The sequence below is a fragment of the Elgaria multicarinata genome, chromosome 5 (assembly GCF_023053635.1).
Source record: "Elgaria multicarinata webbii isolate HBS135686 ecotype San Diego chromosome 5, rElgMul1.1.pri, whole genome shotgun sequence".
NCBI lineage: Eukaryota > Metazoa > Chordata > Lepidosauria > Squamata > Anguidae > Elgaria > Elgaria multicarinata.
In genome coordinates, this window is record NC_086175.1 from 46,270,474 (window position 1) to 46,292,708 (window position 22,235).

Sequence of the window (22,235 nt, forward strand, 5' to 3'; positions counted from 1 at the left end):
ATAATAATAAAGTTAAAACATATGAACAATAAAAACTGCAACTGTGTGAGAAAAACTATGACTAATACACGTAACAAAAATATACAAATAAACTATTAGGCAAACAGGATAATTGGCTCATATGTAATATAGTTATGCAGCTTCTTTTATGAAATATTGTCATGCAAATAGCTTGGAGCATGACAGTTGGTCTTTGTTGTGACCGCACTGTGAGTTCATCTTTGAAACACTCAGAGTTGCTAGATTTGGTGCAGCAGGAGTGGTGGATGGGATGACATTATTACTCTGTCTGAAATCATCATCATAAGTTTGAGAGGTGTTGTGAAGTGGTTTGATGTGGGAATTCCTTGTTATTTTATGGGTACCCCTCTGTGCAGTAACAATCATGCCGTTTATCATTGTGTTGTGATATAGTGCAGGATAGAGGGGCACTGAGAGTTTGTTTCAAGGCTGGGTGTTCTTAACAAGAACCAACCATGTACCTCACTTTGAACGGTACTACTATGGCTCACTGACCCTAGTCAGTCTATTGTTTCACTGTAAGCTTTGCCTTATCATCATGCTGGCACAGCGGTGCATCCTTGAGTGGGATATCTATTTGAGGTAACTTTGTACTTGTCTGCCAAACATTATGGTAGCTAGTGGCACACCAGTGGAACAATGGGGAGTGGTTCGGTAGCTGCAGAGATACCGAAATAATTCTTGTTTCAGATTGCTACAGCAGAGGAATCCAATTCACAGTGTTCTCATAAATCTTTCAAGCTCTGCATTTGTTTGTGGTCAATGAGTTATACTTTTTCGATATCTGAAGCTAAGACAGGCTGCAACTGCAGACTTTGAAAAGGTGGTCCATTGTCACCTTTCACAATAGCACGTGTGCCGTAAAATGAGAAAATCTTGTCTAATTTTGGGATGACAGCATTTGCTGACGTGTTAGTGACTGTTTCTACCTCTGGATAACAGTTGTAATAATCAATAACAGCCAAAAGATGTCCTCCAGTAGGGAGTTCACAGAAATCAACACTGACTTCCACCCATGATGATGCAGCTAGAGGAGAAACATCCAATAGTACAGAATGGTTCTGTTGCTTATTGGGGTGAATAAGATGGGGGACTGAGCTGCTGGATGAAAAGGAAGAGATTCAAAGGTGATATCTCTTTCCTTGGTCACCCTTCTGCCAAAAGGAATGGTACTTTGACACCGAATAGGGCTTCCTGGAATGATAAACTGCTGCTGCTGCACTGTCAAGATGGGAGACTGATATGGGGTCTTAGGTGGTCGAAACCATCTGTGCTATCTCTGAGCTGTAAGTTGCAGTTGGAAATCCATTTTATGGGCTTTAGTTTTGGCTTTTTGAACTGAATCCAACACCTCATCCGTTTTTGCATTAAACAAGCCTTAACCATCAAAAGGGAGGTCCTCCATTTGGGACTGAGCCTCCTGAGAGAGTCCTGAAGATCTAAGTCACATGTATTGCTGAAGTGCTAGGGAGCTGGTAAATCTGTACATCTATCCTAGAATCTATGTCACCCTAGTTCAGGAGGGGAGTAGTCCAGGATCTCACCCTCTGATGTTGATGTAATCAGAATCAGGTCTGACCTCAGTGTTGCTATAGCCAATGGAATAAGAGGCAGTAGTGGAGTAGTGGGCATTGCCATCGGTACCTGGGATGCCAGTTGATCCCGAGACCTTGTGGAAGTGTCAACTACAACTATCGTTGCCTGTGACTTAGGTCTATCCTGAAGTGGGAAGTGCAGCCTGGTTCGATCCTGAGGGGAACCTGTTAGCCTTGATGACACTTTTTTCTTCTTTTTATAATCTCGGAAGAAGATTTAAGTGCCTGTTTTGGCATTTCAGTCAACTTTTTGGCCAATGAAAAGTGAAGTCGCCCTCCCCTAGATAGGGGGTTTACTCACTCAAGAGATATTTGTGTGCGGTGCTGGGAGGAAGCAACCCTTGATATGTAAACAGGCTGTGGCAAGCCAGAAACATCCCCAGGGGGGTTAGGCACTTGAGCTATTGGTGGGTCTGCAACTGCCTCAAGTGCTTTCTTCCAAAGCGTGGCTTTTAGTCGATTGGCCTGATTTTGCCTGGCTTGTTTAGAAAATGCCTGGCAATGAAGACAAACCTCAGCAACATGTCCTTCACCAAGTCAGAAAAGAAACAGGGAGTGCCCGTCAGATGGCAGTAGCTTGTTCCTGCAATGGCTACACTTTCTAAACAGGGCCTTGAGGGCCATGCACCTGCAAGGCGATCACAGGATTGTGGGTGGTGGTGGGGGGAATGATTTTTTTTGCAAAGGATAAGACAGAAGCATTAGGAAGTAAAGAAAGAAAGAATAGAACCTCAGTTTTTAGCAATAAAATCCCTTTAAGACAAACTGACTTCAGAAGTTCCCAGACAAGGCTACCATAATGGCTGTTGAAAGAGAACTGAGGAAATAAGCAGGAACCCGCTAGGGGCATACACACTAGGACAGTGGGGAAGGGTTCATGTCAAAACTCCTCAGCTATAAAAGTTTCCAAAATCAAGGCCCCACACAAGCACACTGCACACACTTTCTGCTCTTTAAAAAAATTTTTTTGCAGTATGTACTAGCTCAAATCCTTCACAGTATTTTGACTGAACTGCAGCTGTTTTTCACTTGTGTGTTTATTCAAAATGGGAGACTATCTGCAAATTTATTTTCTAATGCATATGTAAATATAATGGATGGAGGACGAATGTCCAGAGGTACTGTGTCAGTTTACCCAAGAAAAGATGCAAGCAGCAGATTATGGGAGTGTGAGAATATGGCAGCTGATACAAAAACAATATACTGAATATATAATTTTACTATCTGATAGCGCTATGAAATAAGGTCCTGGAAAGATAACCTGATCTCCATAGCAACCCAAAAAACTCCATTGAGTTTGCTCTTGGCTCAGGGGCAAGCAGCTCAGATGGTGGATTAGTTTTCTATCCAGGTCTAGTCAAAAAGCACGTTAAAACTAGACAGGGGAAGTCTTGTTTTTCCCTTTCTCATATCTGTACTCTACCAAAGTATTTTATGGAGAAAAAAATACCTGGCACATGCATAAGAAGGAAGACACTTTGTACAGCCATGAAGGTTTTCAGTCTTCCCTCCCACTTAGTAAAGCTTTGCACAAGCACACAAAACTGGAAAATGCTAAACTACAGCAAAACACATACAACTTAAATAATTTCACATCAAAATCTAGCATTGATATATGGAAGACAGATGCACTCAAGTACTTAATGTCAGGAGAGAAAAGAGTGTGCTTATGAACAAGAAAGAAATTGACCTCTCTTTAGTCTGTTTGTCGGAACTGAGGGCAGTTGGCATGCAAACACCTTCCAGAACACAGACTCAGACCCTGACCATATTTAAACAGAATTCTGTGTTCTGAAGATTGAGACACAGGCAGGATTCTGTATATGCAAACCTGCACATGGCTGTCTATTTTACATGCCATAAATTTAGGGACTCTAAAATAGCTGGAATGAAGGAAGCCAATAGTTTTGCAAGCAATGGGACAGTTCACAAAATACAGCTGGCTCATCATGAGTTATTTAGCCCAGGATGAGCTGCAGTGTGTGCCCAGCACATGCAGCCACCATTTTGAATATGCAACCTCTAATTAGGGGTTGCGCCATGTCTACTAATAGAGGATTATGAAAGGGTTTAACCCTTGAATAATCCATGGTGGCTGGGTTTGTACAACACGGTACAATCCACGATCGCCCTGATCAGGGGTAGCATATTCAAAACAGTGGCTGCATACACCATGGTTCATCATGGATTAAATAACCCATGATGACCCAGTTAAGTCATGCAAACCAGGTCAATATCTGGACAGCACCAAATATCTTGCATTAAAAGCTGTACACCAAGAGCCACTTTATACTATCAGCAGGATCAAGTGGCACAGTTTTTCATAGATTGTACTTCTTCTAACTCTGCAACTTTAGCCTTAATTGATGCAGTCCACAAAGAACTGTGCCATTTGATTCTAATGACTGTCAATTGGCACTGACTCTAAGCTTGTGTTCTTCATGCAACTGTTAATTCCTGGGTGCATTCTACTTAGAATACTAACCAAAGTGTGCCAACTTACTGTTCATGGAAATCCAGCATTGGTGGCTCAAACTGAATAGGTCTGCAATTCCCTCGATACATAGATACACTGTTAAGAAAAATGAATACAAAACATATTAAGATGACAGTTTTTAATTCAGATATAATTAACTCAGATATATGCCTAAACTTATTTTATCAATATTGGAAATTGTAATACCGCCAGAGACAATGTTTCTGACAAAGCTCACACATTATCTTATTGCATACTTGTCTTCTACTAATAAACATATTACCAACAGTGGATTACATTCCTCTATCTTACCGCTCTATTTATTGTTTTTACAGTAATTGGAATTGTTTTTAACAAAGTTTTCAATATTGCATTTTAAATGTGATTTTAATATTTATATGTGAACCATTTAGGTATTATATTTAGGGGTATATAAATATCACAAATAAATAAAAATAAATGCAACACGGCCTATGTCTAGGCAGCCTGCAATCAGAGGCCTTGTTTGGATGATCAATATTAAGTTATTGCTTCATGTTCTAGCTTGTTTGGAAGCCATTAACAATGGTTTCTTGGTTTAGCCATAATTTGAAGCTATGGTTAAGTGCAGTTCCTGATTTGTTTCGCTACTCATATGAAGAAAACAGCAAAGCAGTTGTATGTGGGTGCCTTGAAGTTCTGCAAATCCTAGTTTACTAAGCTGAGAACGTAAATCATCTGAAAGCAGCCAGCAGTTAGTTTACTGGTAGGCCTGCTAAATATAATGAGCAAATTTGCAAACTTTCCCCTAACGTATTTTCACATTGCGAATATATAGCAAAACATTGTACAGAGAGCAACTTTCACGAACTTCCTCTGTATTAACTATTTCCACTACAGTGCACATTTAGCATATTGAATTCAAGGAGAATGCCAGTTTAATTAAAGAAACACAACTGCGCATCACAAGACCCAATCTTCAGAAGATTTTTAAGTGCACTCATATTGTCAAAAAGAAAGTTTGCCTAAGTGTTACTAGGGATAGATTCACTCAGTCATTTCTTCACTGGAAAACCCCACCACCACAGTACAACGAAGGGCATTCCAAATATCTATATACCACAATACCTTTTTACTACTAGCTCTTATCGTTATATTTAACAATGCCTTAGGTTTTTGTTTTACTACACACATGTGTGAGTCTAGGTTACATAGGAGATAAATTAAAGCAGTCAGGTATGGTCTATCCATGTGTGACTGAAGTGTCCAGTGTCTGGCCATGAAGTGTAGTCCTCTCTGCTTTCCACACTCAGTCTGGTGAAACTACTGCCTATTACCAATTCTCCTATTGTGGGGCAAGATAGTAGAGTAGGTGGTGATATCTCAACTCCAGGCAGTTTGCGGTAACACTGATTTAAATTCATGTCAATCTGGTTGTTACCCAGGTTTTGGAACAGTAACAGCTTTGGCTGCTCTGGTAAGTGAAATGCATCAGGAGAAATAGAGGGGATGTGGCCCTGTTGATTCTCTTAAATCTCTCAGCACCTTTAGATACCATAAGCTATGCTATTCTTCTGGGTTTGTTTGTTTGTTTACTATTATTTCAATACAAATAATTTTCCAAATACATTCCTGAATTTGGCTATTGAAAAAAAGCTTTAAAAAAGCTTATAATGTTAATATTGATTTAATTTATTCATGCATATGACATGCTTAAACCATGTTTACACTAAATATAGGCTAATCATGCTGAATAAAATTTCATTCAATTCAGGGTGCTGGAAAATACTGTATGTCCAAAGTGTCATGCTGCTTATTTTTAATTTATCCTGCCTTGCACTTTCCAAAGTTCATTAAGCAAAAAATAGACAAGGACCTGCCCCCCAAAAAGCATACAATCAATTTTGTAAGACATGAGCAAATTAATTGTCTTCAGCTTTAAGTATGAGTAGTTCACTACTGGAGCAGTGAAGCAGACTAAGAACTAGTTTTACAAAGGAATATAAATCTTCCAGTTTCTAAACAGGAGCAGAACACCACAATCCTATACGTATCTACTCAGCCGTAAGCCACACTGAGCTTAAATGGATTTACTTACATGTAAGTGTACATAGGACTGCAACCTTACATCTTGAAGTCTAACAGCATAACTACATTTCAACCATAATATACCTAGGAACCTAGTTACAAAAAATAAAATACAGGGAACAGGTTTGCACATAACGACTAATCCTTCATTTTAAAAAATGAACCATTATTGTGCATGAGCGGGTGAACTGCCTGCAGTGCGGCTGCCAGTTCCATTTTTATTCAACAACGTAAGATTGGCTCCTTCATAAATTGTTGAGCATGATGTCCGAACCCAGATCAATGAGTTGTCATGCTCTGCAACCTATGAAGGAGCTGATTGGGGGGTGGGGTAAAATGGAACAGGCAGGTGCACTGTAAGCAGAACGCCTGCTGCTTATTCCCGTTCATGCACAACAGTCTATCGGCTTTTAAACTGATGGGTTGTTATGTGCAAACAGACCCAGGTTCGTAAGCATGTTCAATTGAGTTACATAGCCCAAACTTGGCAGCCACAAGGCCATCACTGCATACTTTGAGAGATCTATAAAGTAATGGGTATAACATGAACATCACTTCAAAGATTTAATAACTGCTAAGACGTGTGTAGGGTTGGGGAAATTAGCAAGGCTCAACTCTTAACAGATCCAGTTACACTTGGCTGGTGTGTGTATGCTTCTTATAAATCAAAATCAGTGTAGTTTTCAAATTTATTCTACTGAAGATATGAATTCTAAAGATAATTTCTGCCACTAATAACAAGCACTCAAAACGGCTTCTGTTTACATAAAATAGTAAAATGTAAAATGGAAATGTTAACCATTTCTTCCGACAGTTATACTCATGTCACTATATATCCTCAGTACAAATATAAATCAGTTAATTATGTTGATAGTCTTCAAAGGAATCTAAAAACCATGTAGAAATGCTGAAAATTTCATTGGGGATCCCTAGACCATAAATCCTAATGGCCAACTAGAAGCAATGACGAATAAGCATGTTTTGTTTTATAGTATACATATACCTTTTTCTTAGTAGTCATGAAAAAAAGACATGAATTATTTCCTCGAAGATCTATAGCACACAGACAAAGTGAACATAATATGGCACCAACTTTGAAATCTGGTTATTTCCAGCACCATACATGATCAGGTCTAAAATTACATGGAAGACTCCTTTAGTACACACCTACTGTATGGCTAAACCAGTAATTCCACACTGGTTTATAAGGCTTGGAAAGCAGGATGCATGAAAAAAACAATCCATCCCCAGAAAGGATGATTTCTTCCATCAGAAACAAGTGTGTGTGTGTGTGTGTGTGTGTGTGTGTGTGTGTGTGTTTATTCAGTAATTTAAGTACTAAGTTTACATTACTGAACCATAAATTTCAAAATTCAGAGTGAAGAGAGATTTCACATATGAAGAAATATGGGATAGGCTTGCTCCCAAATTCTTTGGAAACAGATCAGCTGTGTAAGTCTCCAAAGAATAATTAACGATTCAGGAAACTGCAGATTACATGACAATGAAGGACCTTGCTGAAGAAGGCACCACAACCACATCTCTGCTCTGCATACAGCACTGGTAGGGAACTTCTGGCTAGCAGACAAGATTCAGCCCAAGAGGCCATCCCATCTGACCTTCTCAGGCTTCACCTCTTCCAAAGGCCCATCCCTCAGAAAAGGGCAAGGAGGAGAAGCAAGGCAGATCTGCTGGGAGAGGCCTGCTGAAGGTACTGTGCCTTGAAGTGGCAGTGCCTGAAGGCTTTGCTCATCCTTTGCTTTTCCCAACAGTAGAATGTGAATGTGCTTAACTACAAACTTTAAAATCCACACAAGTCTGTAAATACAGATACAAACAACCTTTGATTCAAACTAGGAAAAGTGTGCAACGAGAAGCCTCGTCCCACACAAAGGCAAAAAGGATTAGTTTGCTCAATATAAATATATATCTGAGCATTTTTCAGTGTCCTAGTGTTTATTTAGTATCCTGCAGCTGAAGTTATTGCTTATTTTAATTTATTAGCAATATTCATGTATCACTTCTCATTTGAAACAAATCCTGAAGCTGTTTACAAAAGAAAAAAGACAAACAAAAACTACACACACACACACACAATAGTATAAAGACAGCTAATGGCTAGGGGAAAACAGCTACAATTATGGGGTTCTGAAGAGATGGAGGTTGAAAAGAAGTCCCTCTACCTTCTTGCTTCAGTAGATTAATAGCTTTTTGTATACACGGAATTTCCCACATTTTTCACAAACCAGTTTCATAGGGTTAATGAGTTTTTGCTTTCTATAATCTATGCACATCATGTTTGCCAGCAACTGGATCTGAACAACTCCTTGTATGTACAGGTTGGGTCAGCAAGTTTAAAGTAGCTGAAGAGGAGAAAAATTCATTTGTACGCAAGTACATTTTTGGAAGACTTATTTAGGATTTCCATACCGAGGCATTTCCAGAGGTAACAACAAAGTGATAATCCATTTGCTTCCACCTTTTCTGGCAGAAAAGACTAACTGATTTGTTGAGAATGAGGACCCTGACTGACATAATATGCCAGCAGTTAATACATTTTTATTGCCTCCTCTATAAATTTGGCCGCTGTTCTCTCACACCAGTCATGCATTGTAGCTATTTACAATGCACACAAAGGAAATACTCATTAATCTGCTGCACGTAGGAGACTGGGAATTTTGCCAAGAAAATCAAACTACCACCACCTCCAGTCTTTTAGAAAGTACTTTAATGACTATTATAGTAGTCAAGAATGACTTTTTTATTTGTAAGACTGTATTCCTCATGCTGAACAGGTCCTTTTAAGCCATGCCAATGTATCTGTTCGGTGAAAATTTTAGAGGTTCACACCTAGCATTGACTCAGCATCTGTTTGTACCATTCATGGGTGTTTAAGCATCTTCAGATAATTAATAACATGCTGCAACTTCATATACCTGGCACACATCCAAAAATTTGCAGTACTAGTTGGCTTGGTAATTAACTTAGAATCGTATTCCTAGCAGGCCAGCTAACAAGGAATAGGTATGATATGTGTGTAGTTAACACTACAATCCCCAAAGATACAGCCAGCCTTCCCTTCCTCCAGGATTTCAACTCAGGACCTCTCATACTGTACTTGAAAATCATATCCTTAGACCAGCCTTCTCCAAACAGATGCTCTCCAGATGTTTATGTAGGAATATAGCTGCTTTAGACTCAGTAGCATCATTGGTCCATCTAATTCAGCATTATGTTGACTGGTGGCAGCTCTCCAGGTTTTCATTCTTTCCAAACATACCTGGAGATAGTGTTGATTGAAAAGTAGACCTTTTGCATGCAAAGCAGGCAAGCTTTGGCCCTTCCCATGTACAGCAGGACACACTGTATGTGTAGCCAAAAGTTAATTTTGGACTACTATTCCAGATCAACTTTGAAAGGAGTTCATACATCTTTGATAGAATTCCTTTACGAGTTTATGTCAAGAGAATACACTGTTAATAGAGCTTCTGACATTTTGAGCAGCATTTTGCCAAATAATGTGTGAAGCCAGATTGAGCCAGATTGCACAGACTTACATTTGGGCTCTAGAGTCCCAACATCCCCCTAATACAAGAGAGAGAACAGAACACCTTGCCCAGCTGGAATATGAGTGTACTTTACCATTTGCCCCCTGCCTGATTACCTACGGCTTTTCCAGACAGATTCTTGGTGCCTAGTTTTTTGTGCCTCCTACAGGGACTGAAGCCCAATTCATAACTTTCCAGTAGCAGCTGCCTCCCAGATTACACCAGCATGCTCAGCTTTCTGGGGCAGGCGCATAAAGGGAAAGCTGCCTTGGGCAGTGGGCCTGCTGGTGGGGTAGGGATGAGGGGATACCACCCCACTTGTCAGAGAGAGAGAGAGAGAGAGAGAGAGAGATATGAATTGATGCTCTCTAGCTTTTTATAGTTTAGAGGGGGAAACTGCCTGTTCATATTTTACATTTTTGTTAGCCAATGTAGTTGTGGGTTTACTGCCTGCTGGTGGGAGAGATGTAAAGGGATGGAGTCAAGCAGGGAACAGGCATTTTAAAATAGGAGGCAGAGGTAACTATGACAGAGGGAGGTAGCCAAGTCATAAGGGAAGCCCTCCCTAACTTGGTATCCTCTGGATCTTTTGGACTTCAACTACCACCAATACCAGCCAGTATGGATTGTGGCTCGTAATGCTGGGAGTTCTAGTCTGAAGGCTTTCTTCAGATACGTGAGTAGTAAAAGACAGAGGAAAGAAATAGTGGTTCAACTGCTTAATGAGGATGGCAAATTGATAACAGATGACAAAGAAAAGGCTGAAGTGCTCAATTCCTACTTTGCCTCAGTCTTCTCCCAAAAGCGGGTCTATGACCCCCCTGGAAAAAGTGAAGCAGAAGTTGAGGGGGCAGGATTGCAGTTTGAGATTGATAAACAAATGGTCAAAGAACAGCTAATTTCCTTGAATGAGTTCAAATCTCCAGGGCCTGATGAACTGCATCCTACAGAAATGAAGAAGCTAGCAGAAGAACTCTCAGAACCTTTGTCTATTATCTTTGCAAAATCATGGAAGACGGGTGAGGTGCCGGACGACTGGAGGAGGGCTAACGTCGTCCCTATCTTCAAAAAGGAGGAACCTGGGAACTACAGACCAGTCAGTCTGACATCCATCCCTGGGAAAATTCTGGAGCAGATTATAAAGAAGTCAATCTGTAAACACCTTGAAATCAATGCAGTGATTACTAGAAGCCAACATGGATTTGTCAGGAACAAATCCTGTCAGACTAATTTGATCTCATTTTTTGATTGGGTAACCTCCCTTGTGGACTGCGGGAATGCTGTGGATGTCATATATCTTGACTTCAGCAAAGCTTTTGACAAAGTGCCCCAAGATAATCTGATTAACAAACTAGCTAAAAGTGGGCTAGATGGAACAACTATTAGGTGAATTCACAGTTGGCTACAGAATTGGACTCAAAGAGTACTTATCAATGGAACCTTCTCAAACTGGGGAGAGGCAACGAGTGGGGTACCGCAGGGCTCAGTCCTGGGCCCAGTGCTCTTCAACATTTTTATTAATGATTTGGATGAGGAGGTGCAGGGAATGCTTATCAAATTTGCAGATGACACAAAATTGGGTGGGATAGCTAATGTCCTGGAAGACAGAAACAAACTTCAAAGTGATCTTGATAGGCTGGAGTGCTGGGCTGAAAACAACAGAATGAAATTTAATAGGGATAAATTCCAAGTTCTACATTTAGGAAATAGAAACCAAAGGCACAGTTACAAGATGGGGGATACTTGGCGCAGCAATACTACAAACGAGAAGGATCTTGGAATTATGGTAGATCACAAGCTGAATATGAGCCAACAGTGTGATATGGCTGCAAGAAAGGCCAATGCTATTTTGGGCTGCATTAATAGAAGTATAGCTTCCAAATCACGTGAGGTACTGGTTCCTCTCTATTCGGCCCTGGTTAGGCCTCATCTAGAGAACTGCGTCCAGTTCTGGGCTCCACAATTCAAGAAGGATGCAGACAAGCTGGAGCGTGTTCAGAGGAGGGCAACCAGGATGATCAGGGGTCTGGAAACAAAGCCCTATGAAGAGAGACTGAAAGAACTGGGCATGTTTAGCCTGGAGAAGAGAAGATTGAGGGGAGACATGATAGCACTCTTCAAATACTTAAAAGGTTGTCACACAGAGGAGGGCCAGGATCTCTTCTCGATCCTCCCAGAGTGCAGGACACGGAATAACGGGCTCAAGTTAAAGGAAGCCAGATTCCAGCTGGACATCAGGAAAAACTTCCTGACTGTTAGAGAAGTACGACAATGGAATCAGTTACCTAGGGAGGTTGTGGGCTCTCCCACACTAGAGGCATTCAAGAAGCAGCTGGACAATCATCTGTCAGGGATGCTTTAGGGTGGATTCCTGCATTGAGCAGGGGGTTGGCCTTGTAGGCCCATTCCAACTCTGCTATTCTATGATTCTATGAATACTGTTATAGAGGAAGGGACTGCAAAAGTGTGTTGATAGCTCTGCCATTAGGTCTACTATAACATACTATAAGCGACTCTTTGAAAAGTTTGGAATCATAAGCTGGTCCAGAATGCTGCAGCTAGAATATTGACTGGGGCTAGTTACAACAGCTAGCAAGCTGTTGTAAGTCCCTTTTTACAGCAGCTTTACTCGTTACCAGTCTGTTTCTTGGCACAGTTCAAAGCCTTATGCAATTAAATTGCAGTTTGTATCCCGGTTTGTTGGGATTGCTTAAACCAGTTTCTCAGTGTTGGACATCATGGGAAACTATACTGTAACAAATCACAGAACTACTGAATTGAGTTTCATGAAAGGAGGGAAGGGAGAGAGCAATGATATGCTTCTCATTCCTGGTCCATTAACCAGACCTCAGGATGATCAGGCCAGTCTCCACTGTGCACCAGGTATTATGTCAGTGGAGAGAAAGAGTGGGTGAACAGTCCTCTTACCGAAAAAAACAGAAGTGTATTTCTTCCTTCAGCCCCCTTTACTTGCCAAGTGAAAACGAGGGGGACAGAGGGGATGAGGGTTCCCTTCAAATTAGCCATCAGCAGGGCAAATGAGATCAGAGTCTCATCTCACCACCACACAGTAGGGCTGGTTCTAGAGAAAACAGGAAGACAGCAGCGTTCTCTAACTTGGTGCCCTCTAGATGGTTTGGACTACAACCCCAATCATCCTTAGTCAACATGGGCCATGCTGGCAAGGGATGATCGAAATTGTAACCCAATCCATCTGAAGGGTATCAGGTTGGGAAAGGTCAGTGTAAGGATAACTGGCATTTAGGATGTTTCTTTAGGTGCTGCAACTCTAAATTGATATGGCATTTATGTTCCTGGGCCAGTAATCAATATTCCTTTAGCTGTTTTCAAAGACTGTTTGAATTTGAAGGCAGACAGAGCTCAAATTATACAAATATAAACTTAAAATTTGAATACATTTTGTATAAGATTGCAATGTAAACTTTACAATACATGACTACTCAGAACTAAGTAATGGAAGTTACTCCCATGAACGTCTCTTTAGTATTGCAGCCATAAGGCCTTAATATATTGATACTATTAGATCAAGTACTCCATCAAGTACTTCCTTTCCAAATCTGTTTAAAATGTGTCAGTTTATTCCACAACAATTTGCATACATTCAGTGATCTGCTATACTTCCTCTTTTACTGCTTAGCCAATATTCAAGAGAAGTAACTGAAGATTTTTGCAGTTCTTAAAATACTATTTGATGCAAAAGCGGTGGTATTAAGACACAACAACGGCTATCTAGTGAAGTGGTTGAATGCTTCTGATATTTTATTATACTTGTTGTTCATATAGCTTCTTGAAAAATGCAAATCTAGCATTTCAAAAGTAGACAGGAATTGAAACTAATGCAGCAGCTAAGCTAACATTTGTATGTCTGTGTCAAAACCAAACAAATGTCCAAATGCAATAACCACTAGCTTCCTCTGGTACATTTATATGACCTGAATTTATCATACTGAACACCCAAAGAACTTGAGTGGTGTAAAAAAGAGCTAATACATAAAGATCTATTTCACTGTACACATATGTATACTTCTCAGCAAAAATAAACAGATTAGACATTAATTTGAATTATTCCAGCATGCTGTGCATGCATTCACGGCTAAAAAGGCATTTATATATCTGCACATGGGGTGCAGACAGATCAGACCATAGTCTTCTAACTGCAATAGGAACTTAAAAAAAAAGTTCTGCATTCATGAATTTCTGATTTGGATGCCTGGGAACTTGGAAGACAGCAGGAATATTTAAGTTAAGAGTCTAGAGTGAATAGCAGGATGTTTCAATACGTACTGTCAAGTATTCAACAAGGGTAAGCCAAGATAGCTTCTAGAACAAAGTGTCACAGCAACAATATATGGAGGTTTATTTGATGTTTTATCTCACTATATTTAGTTTAAGTTATATTTAAAATCATCATTAAAATAAAGTGCAGGATCTAGGAGAACACCAAAATAAGAAATCTTTTGTAAACATTGATAAGATCAACTGGTTCGCAGGTCACTTTAAGCCAAAAACAATGGCTTATATACCAGGATGTGAACAAGAAGTTTGTGGGTATACACAGGCCATTCACTCCCACTTCATCCCTTCCCTTCAGGTGAGTGGCTAAACAAATCAGGAAGGGATAGTTTTGTGTTATGTCTGAACCCAAGGTAATGATTACATGTACCCAAACAAACCAGCATTATAACCCACCTTTAAACCAAACTTTATTGTAGAAATCCTGGCTTGTTTGGGCACACAACTATAATTCTGGGTTCAGATGTAACATGAAGGTATACCGTTGCTTGCTACTTTACCCATTCTCATGAAGTGGTGAGTCAAAGGGCTGTATACACCAGCAAAGTGTTGTTCACATCCTGGCTTATTAAGTCATAGTATATAGCTTAAAATGATGTGCAACTATGGCTGTTGAAAAGCTCTGGACTCTAGGCAGTTAGCAAAAGCTGAAATTAATATGACAGGTATGTTGGTTACTCTATAGCCCGTTTTCACACTATTATCATTGTTTTGGATCCATTTAGGCAATGCAGGAAGACAACTGCTTGGAAGCAGCTTTATAAGTACTATAGTAGTTATACTGATGAGAAGTCACTAAATACATTTCAGAAGCAGATAGAAATTTCCAATTCTACGGTAAGGTAGCTATCCAAGAAATTTAAGTAGACATGAATTTCATCCCTACATTACTTTGCACCTCTTCTCTCCAACAGTATATGGCACCTTCTGCCCATGAACACAGTCTCTCTCCCAGAACACATTCTGACACCACAGCTGGATGATATTATTGCACTGTGTTCTGCTTTGTTGGTCCCTGGTTGACCCCTGGTTGACAACTGGTTGGCCACTGTGTGAACAGTGTGCTGGACTAGATGGACCCTCGGTCTGATCCAGCATGGCACTTCTTACGTTCTTATGCTTTTGGCACACCAACGCTGATGACCATAGACTTCATTCTATTATGAATGGACTGTTAAGAAGTTTTATATTATGTATCATGCCCCAGTGCAACTGGATTGGATTAAGTCATGTTGGTGTTCATAAAGGCGACACTACTGGAAAGTAAAATGTGAACCACCTCCAACTGCTGATATGTGGCTCTTACAATGGTAAGCCTGCACAGTAAATCTATATGACATGTATTGATAATACACTTTTCAAGGCCTAGGCCTTCACAAGGCAGTTCACAATATATACAAATCCATACAAGCATGTTAAAAGAAATAAAAGAACCACTAAAATAAACAAACTCCGAATCAAACTAAAAGCAGCAAAAAAGAATCCGGAGAGTCAGAGTAAAGCTCATTAACTTAAACAGCAACAGAATCAACAGGGTGGTAGTGGCTCTTAAACTGCCAGTGGAGCAAAAGAGGAAGCAAATCTAAACTTATAGGGCAGTGAGTTCCATAAATAGGGTGCCACCCAGAAAAGGCCCTCTTGCACATCACCACCAAGTGTACCTCAGAAGGCAATGGCATGCACAAGAAGGCTATATCAGCTGATCTTAATGAATGAGCACTTGCAAATGGGAGTAGATAGTCCTTAAAGTAGTTTGGTCCAAGCCAAAAAGGCTTTTACAAGTAATAGCTACCACCTTGAACTGCACTCAGAAAAAAACCATTAACCAGTCAGTACAGCTAGTAAAATAATGCAGTCACATGATCCCATCAGCACTTGGCCCATCAGAATTTTGGGCAGAACCCAACAGGGTGCTTGCACCTCTGCCAATTCTCTTATGCCCTGCTGATTCTGTTGCGCAAGTGGTGGGTTCTGCCAATTCCATTACTCAAGTGGGACCTACCACTTGTGCAACAGCGATTTAGTGCTTCCGAGGAAGCCCCGAAATAAGCAGAAATGCTTATTGCTTGTATCCCTTCTGCGAGCTCCACTATCCTGCTCCATTCAAGAATTTAGTATTTTCAGTCATTTCTGGTTGGCGCAAAAGCACTAAATCTTCCTTCTGCAAGCAGTGTGTCCCACTTGCGGAAGGAATTGGTGTGGAATAAGGGAAGCGGCACAACCATAAGCGCCACATAATGCAGCAGCCTTACATACATGCTGAAGTTACTGTGTAGTTTTCAAGGGCAAGTAGAATGTACAATCAAAATGTAACAAATGTATTTGTGACCACAGCCAGGTCTGACCACAGAGGAAAAGGTGCAGCTGGCCCACCAGCCTAAGTTGCCAATAGCACCGCTGGTCACAGCCACCACTTGAACATCTAGCAGCTGACCTACATTCAGGAATACCTACAAACTACAAATGTGTTATTTCAAGCAGAGTGTAATCTCATCTAGAACAGGCTGACATCCAACCCCTGAACAGGTTGATCTCCTGACCAATAGCACCTTTGTCTTGTCCAGATTTAATTTCAGGTTGTAAGCACTCGTCCAACCCCTTACCGATGCGAGAAACCAATTCACATGCATTTGTACTCAGTAAACATCACCCCTTTTAAGAAGTGAACTGACAGATACAGTTACATGGAGATTGAGGGAAAAGATGCTTAAGCTAAATTCTACAGAAAACCACCCTGAGATAAGATGGGAGTTATGGGCAAGGTTCTTGAGTGGGTAGTTGCAGGCCAGCTCCAGACATTCTTGAATGAGACCGATTATCTGGATCCATTTCAGTTGGGTTTCAGGCCTGGTTTGGAACGGAAACAGCCTTGGTTGGCCTGTATGGTGACCTATGTTGGGAGAAAGAAGGGGGAGTGTGACTCTGTTGATTCCCCTTATCTCTCTGCAGCTTTTGATACCATCAACCATGGTATCCTTCTGGGATGAATGTCTGAGTTGGGAGTGTCAGGTACTGCAATGGAGTGGTTCCACTCCTACTTGGTGGGTCGGCTCTAGAAGGTGATGCTTGGGGAACATTGTTCGGCCCCATGGATTCTCCAGTATGGGGTTCCACAGGGGTCAGTTTTGTCCCCCATGCCGTCCAACATCTGCATGAGTGAAGTCATCCGGAGTTTGGAGTGCATTTAGAGGAGGCTGATGACACACAGCTCTACTTCTCATCTTCATCCGGTGAGGCTATGGATGTGCTGAAGCGGTGCCTGGCTGCGACAATGCACTGGTTGAGAGCTAATAAACTGAAACTCAACCCAAACAAGACTGAAATGCTGATAGTGGGTGGTTCTTCTGACCAGATAGAGGGTATTTAACCTGTTCTGGAGGGGGTTACACTCCCCCTGAAGAAGCAATTTCATAGCTTGGGGGTTCTCCTAGAACCATCTCTGTTAATTACAAATGTTAATAGTTGAGCAAATTTATGTATTTTTTTTCTTTTTCTTTCGTGTTCTTTTCGATTATTTTAATGTGATGTTGATGTATTTTAATTTGTGTTAATAAAAATTATAACAACAACAACAACAAAAAGAACCATCTCTGTCACTTGAGGCTCAGGTGGCTTCGGTGGCATGGAGTGCTTTCTAACAACTTCAGTTGGTAGCCCAGCTATGCCCATATCTGGACAGGGATAACCTGGCTTAAATTGTCTATGCTTTGGTAATCTCTGAGTTAGATTACTGCAATGCACTCTATGTGAGGCTGCCTTTGAAGATGGTTCAGAAGCTGCAGCTAATGAGGACCAGGAGGTTTGAACGTGTAACCTGGCTCGCTTGCATTGGCTGCCTGTATGTTTCTGAGCCCGATTCAAGGTGCTGGCTTTAACCGATAAAGACTTACATGGCTTGGGACCACAATACCTGATGGAACGTGTCTCCCGACACGAACCTACCCATACACTACAATCAACATCTAAGGTCCTCCTCTGGGTGCCTACTCCGAGGGAAGCTCAGAGGTCAGCAACAAGGGAGAGGGCCTCTTCAGTGGTGGCCCCCCAATTATGGAATGATCTCCCTGACAAGGCCTACCTGGCATCAACATTGTTATCTTTTCGGCGCCACGTCAAGACTTTTCTCTTCTCCCAGGTATTTAGTAGCATATGTTGAGTTTTAATTGACCCCAGAACTATCTTTAGGAATGGCTGAGAGTTCAAAGTTGTTTTCAAATGGATGTTGTCGTTGTATGCTGTCTGTTTTTATGTTTTTAAATTTTGTATATCACTTTTAATGTTTAGTGTTTTAATCTTTTGTAAACTGCCCAGAGAGCTGCAGCTATGAGGCTGAATACAAATAATAACAATACCTTGCAACTGACCAGACATAATAGTCATAGACAAAAAAGAAAAACACACATACCTCATTAACATAGCATTGCCAAATGACAAAAATGTTATTGAAAAGAAAGAAGAAAAGAGAGAAAAATATACACCACTGGCCATGAAATTCAAAGAACTATGGCAACAGGAAAAGGTCACTATTATTCCATTAGTCACACCAGTCACTGGCATCACATCAAAAAACTATACAGAAAACCTTCAGAAACTGGGCCTACCAAAATACATCCACGCCACCATCCAGAAAGCAGTCATAATTAAAATATGTCAGGAAAATTGTCAGGAAATTCCTGAATCTGTAAAAGACAGCACGACTTGGCAATGCCCATCATGTCCATCTAGAAAAACTGCCATGAGTGAGAAAGAGACAATAATAATAATAATGGGCAGGAATACAGTTCAATACATTGACTCACATACCTGCCAGTAGGAAGCTCTCCTCCCCAATCTGGTAAATGACTCTGTACTTTTTGCAAAAATGCTGTTCATGGGAGAAAACAACCACCTCTCCTTTCTTCCCCCATTTTCTATGAGGGAGAGGAAGGGTAGTTTCTCTCTCATCCCTAAAGGGCTTTTGCAGAAGATAGCAGCAGTGAAACACTACTTATACCTTCTGAGGAGTCCAGCACAAGAGCAAACATTCTTTCCCAAGTTCTCTGCTTATAGGAAAGGGAGTTGTCCACGATGACTACAAAAACAGCTTGGGTAAATTGGCTAATACAGAATTTGTGGACCATGGGCAGGAGATATTATAAAAAGTAATCCAAGTAAACTTTAGCACCATAGTAAAGAGTTCTCCACACATTTAACCCCCATGCACCACAAACATTTACTAGCCTTGATGAGAAGACACTGCATTGCAAGCAGAGAGCAAGAGCTAATAAAGTGCACTATGTTACTAGAGATGCCATTAGACAGTAACAGCTTGATACATACTTAATGGCTGGGGATTTGATTCACTAATTCTTTTTATTTTGAGCCCTCAAGAAAAACCAAGGGATTGATTGATTGAATATAAGAACATGCCTGATAGAGCATACCATATGCAAAACAGATCCAAGAACAATCCTTCTATATACTGAGAACGTTTCTCTCCCTCGCCCCCCAGCTTATAGAAGATTCTGTGACCTGATTTGTATGTCTTTTTAAAACCAGTTTTTGTGTGAGTTCTGCAGTCTAAAACAACCCTGGGTTCAGACTTTGGCTTAGTAGGGGAAGAGACAAGCCAGAGTTCCTGGTTCGCACATAATGGCGAACAGCCCAGGTTTGTTTAACTACTCCCACTCATAGTGGGAGTGATCAGGCACCATGCACCAGCAGACTGCCATGATCACAACACCCCAGGTTGTTGTTGTTGTTTTTTAAAAAACAATCCTGGGTTGTTACAACTTGAGAACTGGTCCTATACGTTCCTATGAAAGTAATGGAAACCTAAGCAACAGTTTGAAACTCAGTATTTGTCAAGACATTTTGCTGCTGCCAAGGCCAGTTCACATGATCAACTGAGGTGGCAGCCAAAGTCATAAATATTAAATACCAAGTTTGCCTTTACCATCAGGTACCATGAGGGCACAATAAAAAAAAAAATATCCACCAACTGATCTGTAATAGCCATTTACACAAGGTATTACATGAAAAGACGTAGATATATTTGTGATTGTTGTTAGCCACTGTAGACAGTTGTATGGAAAGGCGTAATGGAAACCTTTTAAGAAATTAAAATATTGCCTTAGATTAAGCTAACACCATTTGCAAGAAGTATAAGGTTGAATCCAATTGTCTCCTTCTGTTTGCGGAAGGGCTTTTGAACAAGAAGAGACCTCTGCTAATGGAATAGAAGAGAACATGATTTTTACCAGTTTCCCTCTCCCTCTCCACCCCGCCAAACCTGTTTCAGAGTTTGAGGGATTCTCCATAGCAGCATGGAAAGTAATACAGGAGACTGGAGGGGGAATTGGCAAAAATCAACCTCCTTTTTTCCATTACCACTGCATGAAAGGAAATACTCCTGTTCAAAGAAGGGAACTATTACATACAACCCATAGTAACTTTATAGCATAAGTTGTCAAATATTTTAAACTTATAAGAGGATACTTCAAATATTGCTTAGTGCAAGTCTGGCAATGAACACGGGAATCCACTTTATGCCCTTCCCCAAAGGCACAAGGTGTGCCCCTGCATGGGTGGAAATTTGCTACCACAGCAGACATGTTTATGAAAGAAGACCAGACGGGGCCATACATCCTGAGGCAATAAGACAATTTCAAAGATCGCCAAAAAAAAAAAAAAAAAAGGAAGAGAGAGAGAGAGAGGACAAAAGAGAAGAGTGAACAAAATTCAGCAACTTTTTCACACTAGTCACTAATGATGCACAGGAACCCACCAGGAATATGTGCACTGGGACAGTGGGGGAGAGTTCCTGCCCCAAATTTCTCAGCTAAAGAAGTTTCCTGAACAGGGCTCTGTGCAGCGCAGAGCCCATCTGTGTAATGCACAGAGAACAGGGGAAAGAGGTAAAAGAAACAAAGGAAATAAATGTACTAATAAAAGCTTACCTTTTCTGTTGATATGAACTGAGGCCAATAGCTGTCTCAGTCTGAAAAGAAAAGAATGGCAAACTTCAGTATCAAAATATATCCTTTAAAAAGTGACTGATAATTGTTTAGAATATCCAGAATCTGAAAATAAAGTATACATATTATATCCTAAGTAAGAGTCAAGTCTAGCTCTTAAATATCAGACTCACAATAATCAGAAACCTATCAATTCTAGTGAAGAACTGCTACAAAGTGTATTATTTCCCACCTTAGTTCTGCTAGTTTAGATCACAATCTGATCACAATCAGAGAAAGTCCTATTCAGCGTAATGGAATTCTCAAGTGTACATAGGGTTGCAGCCTTAATTAAGTATTACAAGAATCTATAAATATGACAAGTAATCTAAAAACTGTATTCTAAGGCAGAGCAGCTACTAGGTATTTCAAACCTAATGTTGGAGATTTGGAGCTTGTGCCATCACCAATTTCAAAACAATAGACTATCGACTGATTACGTAAAGCTAACTGAAGTCTGACAGGGCATATGTGCCATCATATATATCATGGGAAGGAATTATTCTGAATGGTTCAGATGGAAAGTTAGCCCCAAGAATGGCCACATAGGGTGAGGCACAACTTCATTAAACTGCTTCCATGTAGAAGGCTATGAACAGTAGCTAGTGTAAAACCTAGACAAAGGCTATGTAGTAATTTGAAGTAATCTATGAATGAATTTTAGAATTCAGTTTTTAAACAGGAATTTGTGAGAATAGGCTGTATCTCACTAATATTTGTGAACCAATTAATGTCTTCACTTCTCTTTATAAAGATAAGAATGCTATTTCGATGCCTTGAAGTTCCTCGGTTTCAGAACATTATAATTAAAGTGAACCCAATTAGAAAGCAGAAACTTAAATAAACATATGCAAGATTAATCCTAGATGTGTGCTTCTATCAAATTTAATGCACAAAGTTGACATGTGACAATGAAATAGCTAATTGCATTTTTAAAACAAAGTGAATCAAGACTGTGACAAAACAACCTAAATAATCAGCATAACTGAATTATTACATAACTAAGCTGGAGTTAATGCAATGCGGTGCCTTCTATAACAACTAATTGTTTTCAAATTTCTTTACCATCCTAAAATACAGTGATGCAAATATACAGTGAAAAGAACCCTGCTAGTTTAAAAGGCAACCGTTTCAATTTTTTCTAACATGAACCAGTACTTCAGACTGGGTCTGGAAACAAACCTGCACCCAATTAAAAACTTTCAGTACTGAATTAATG

The 22,235-nt window shown here is 40.3% G+C and overlaps 1 protein-coding gene across 1 annotated transcript in view; it reads right to left on the reverse strand.

The window, feature by feature from the left end:
* The window catches only part of TMEM131 (transmembrane protein 131), a 98,152-nt gene that overhangs the window by 56,901 nt on the left and 19,016 nt on the right, over nucleotides 1-22,235 (reverse strand). Inside the window, exons 3-4 of the mRNA XM_063126291.1 lie at nucleotides 20,960-21,000; nucleotides 4,120-4,188 (exon numbers count right to left, since the gene is read on the reverse strand). Coding sequence (XP_062982361.1) covers nucleotides 4,120-4,188; nucleotides 20,960-21,000 — 110 coding nt within the window. The remainder of the gene's footprint in view (nucleotides 1-4,119; nucleotides 4,189-20,959; nucleotides 21,001-22,235) is intronic.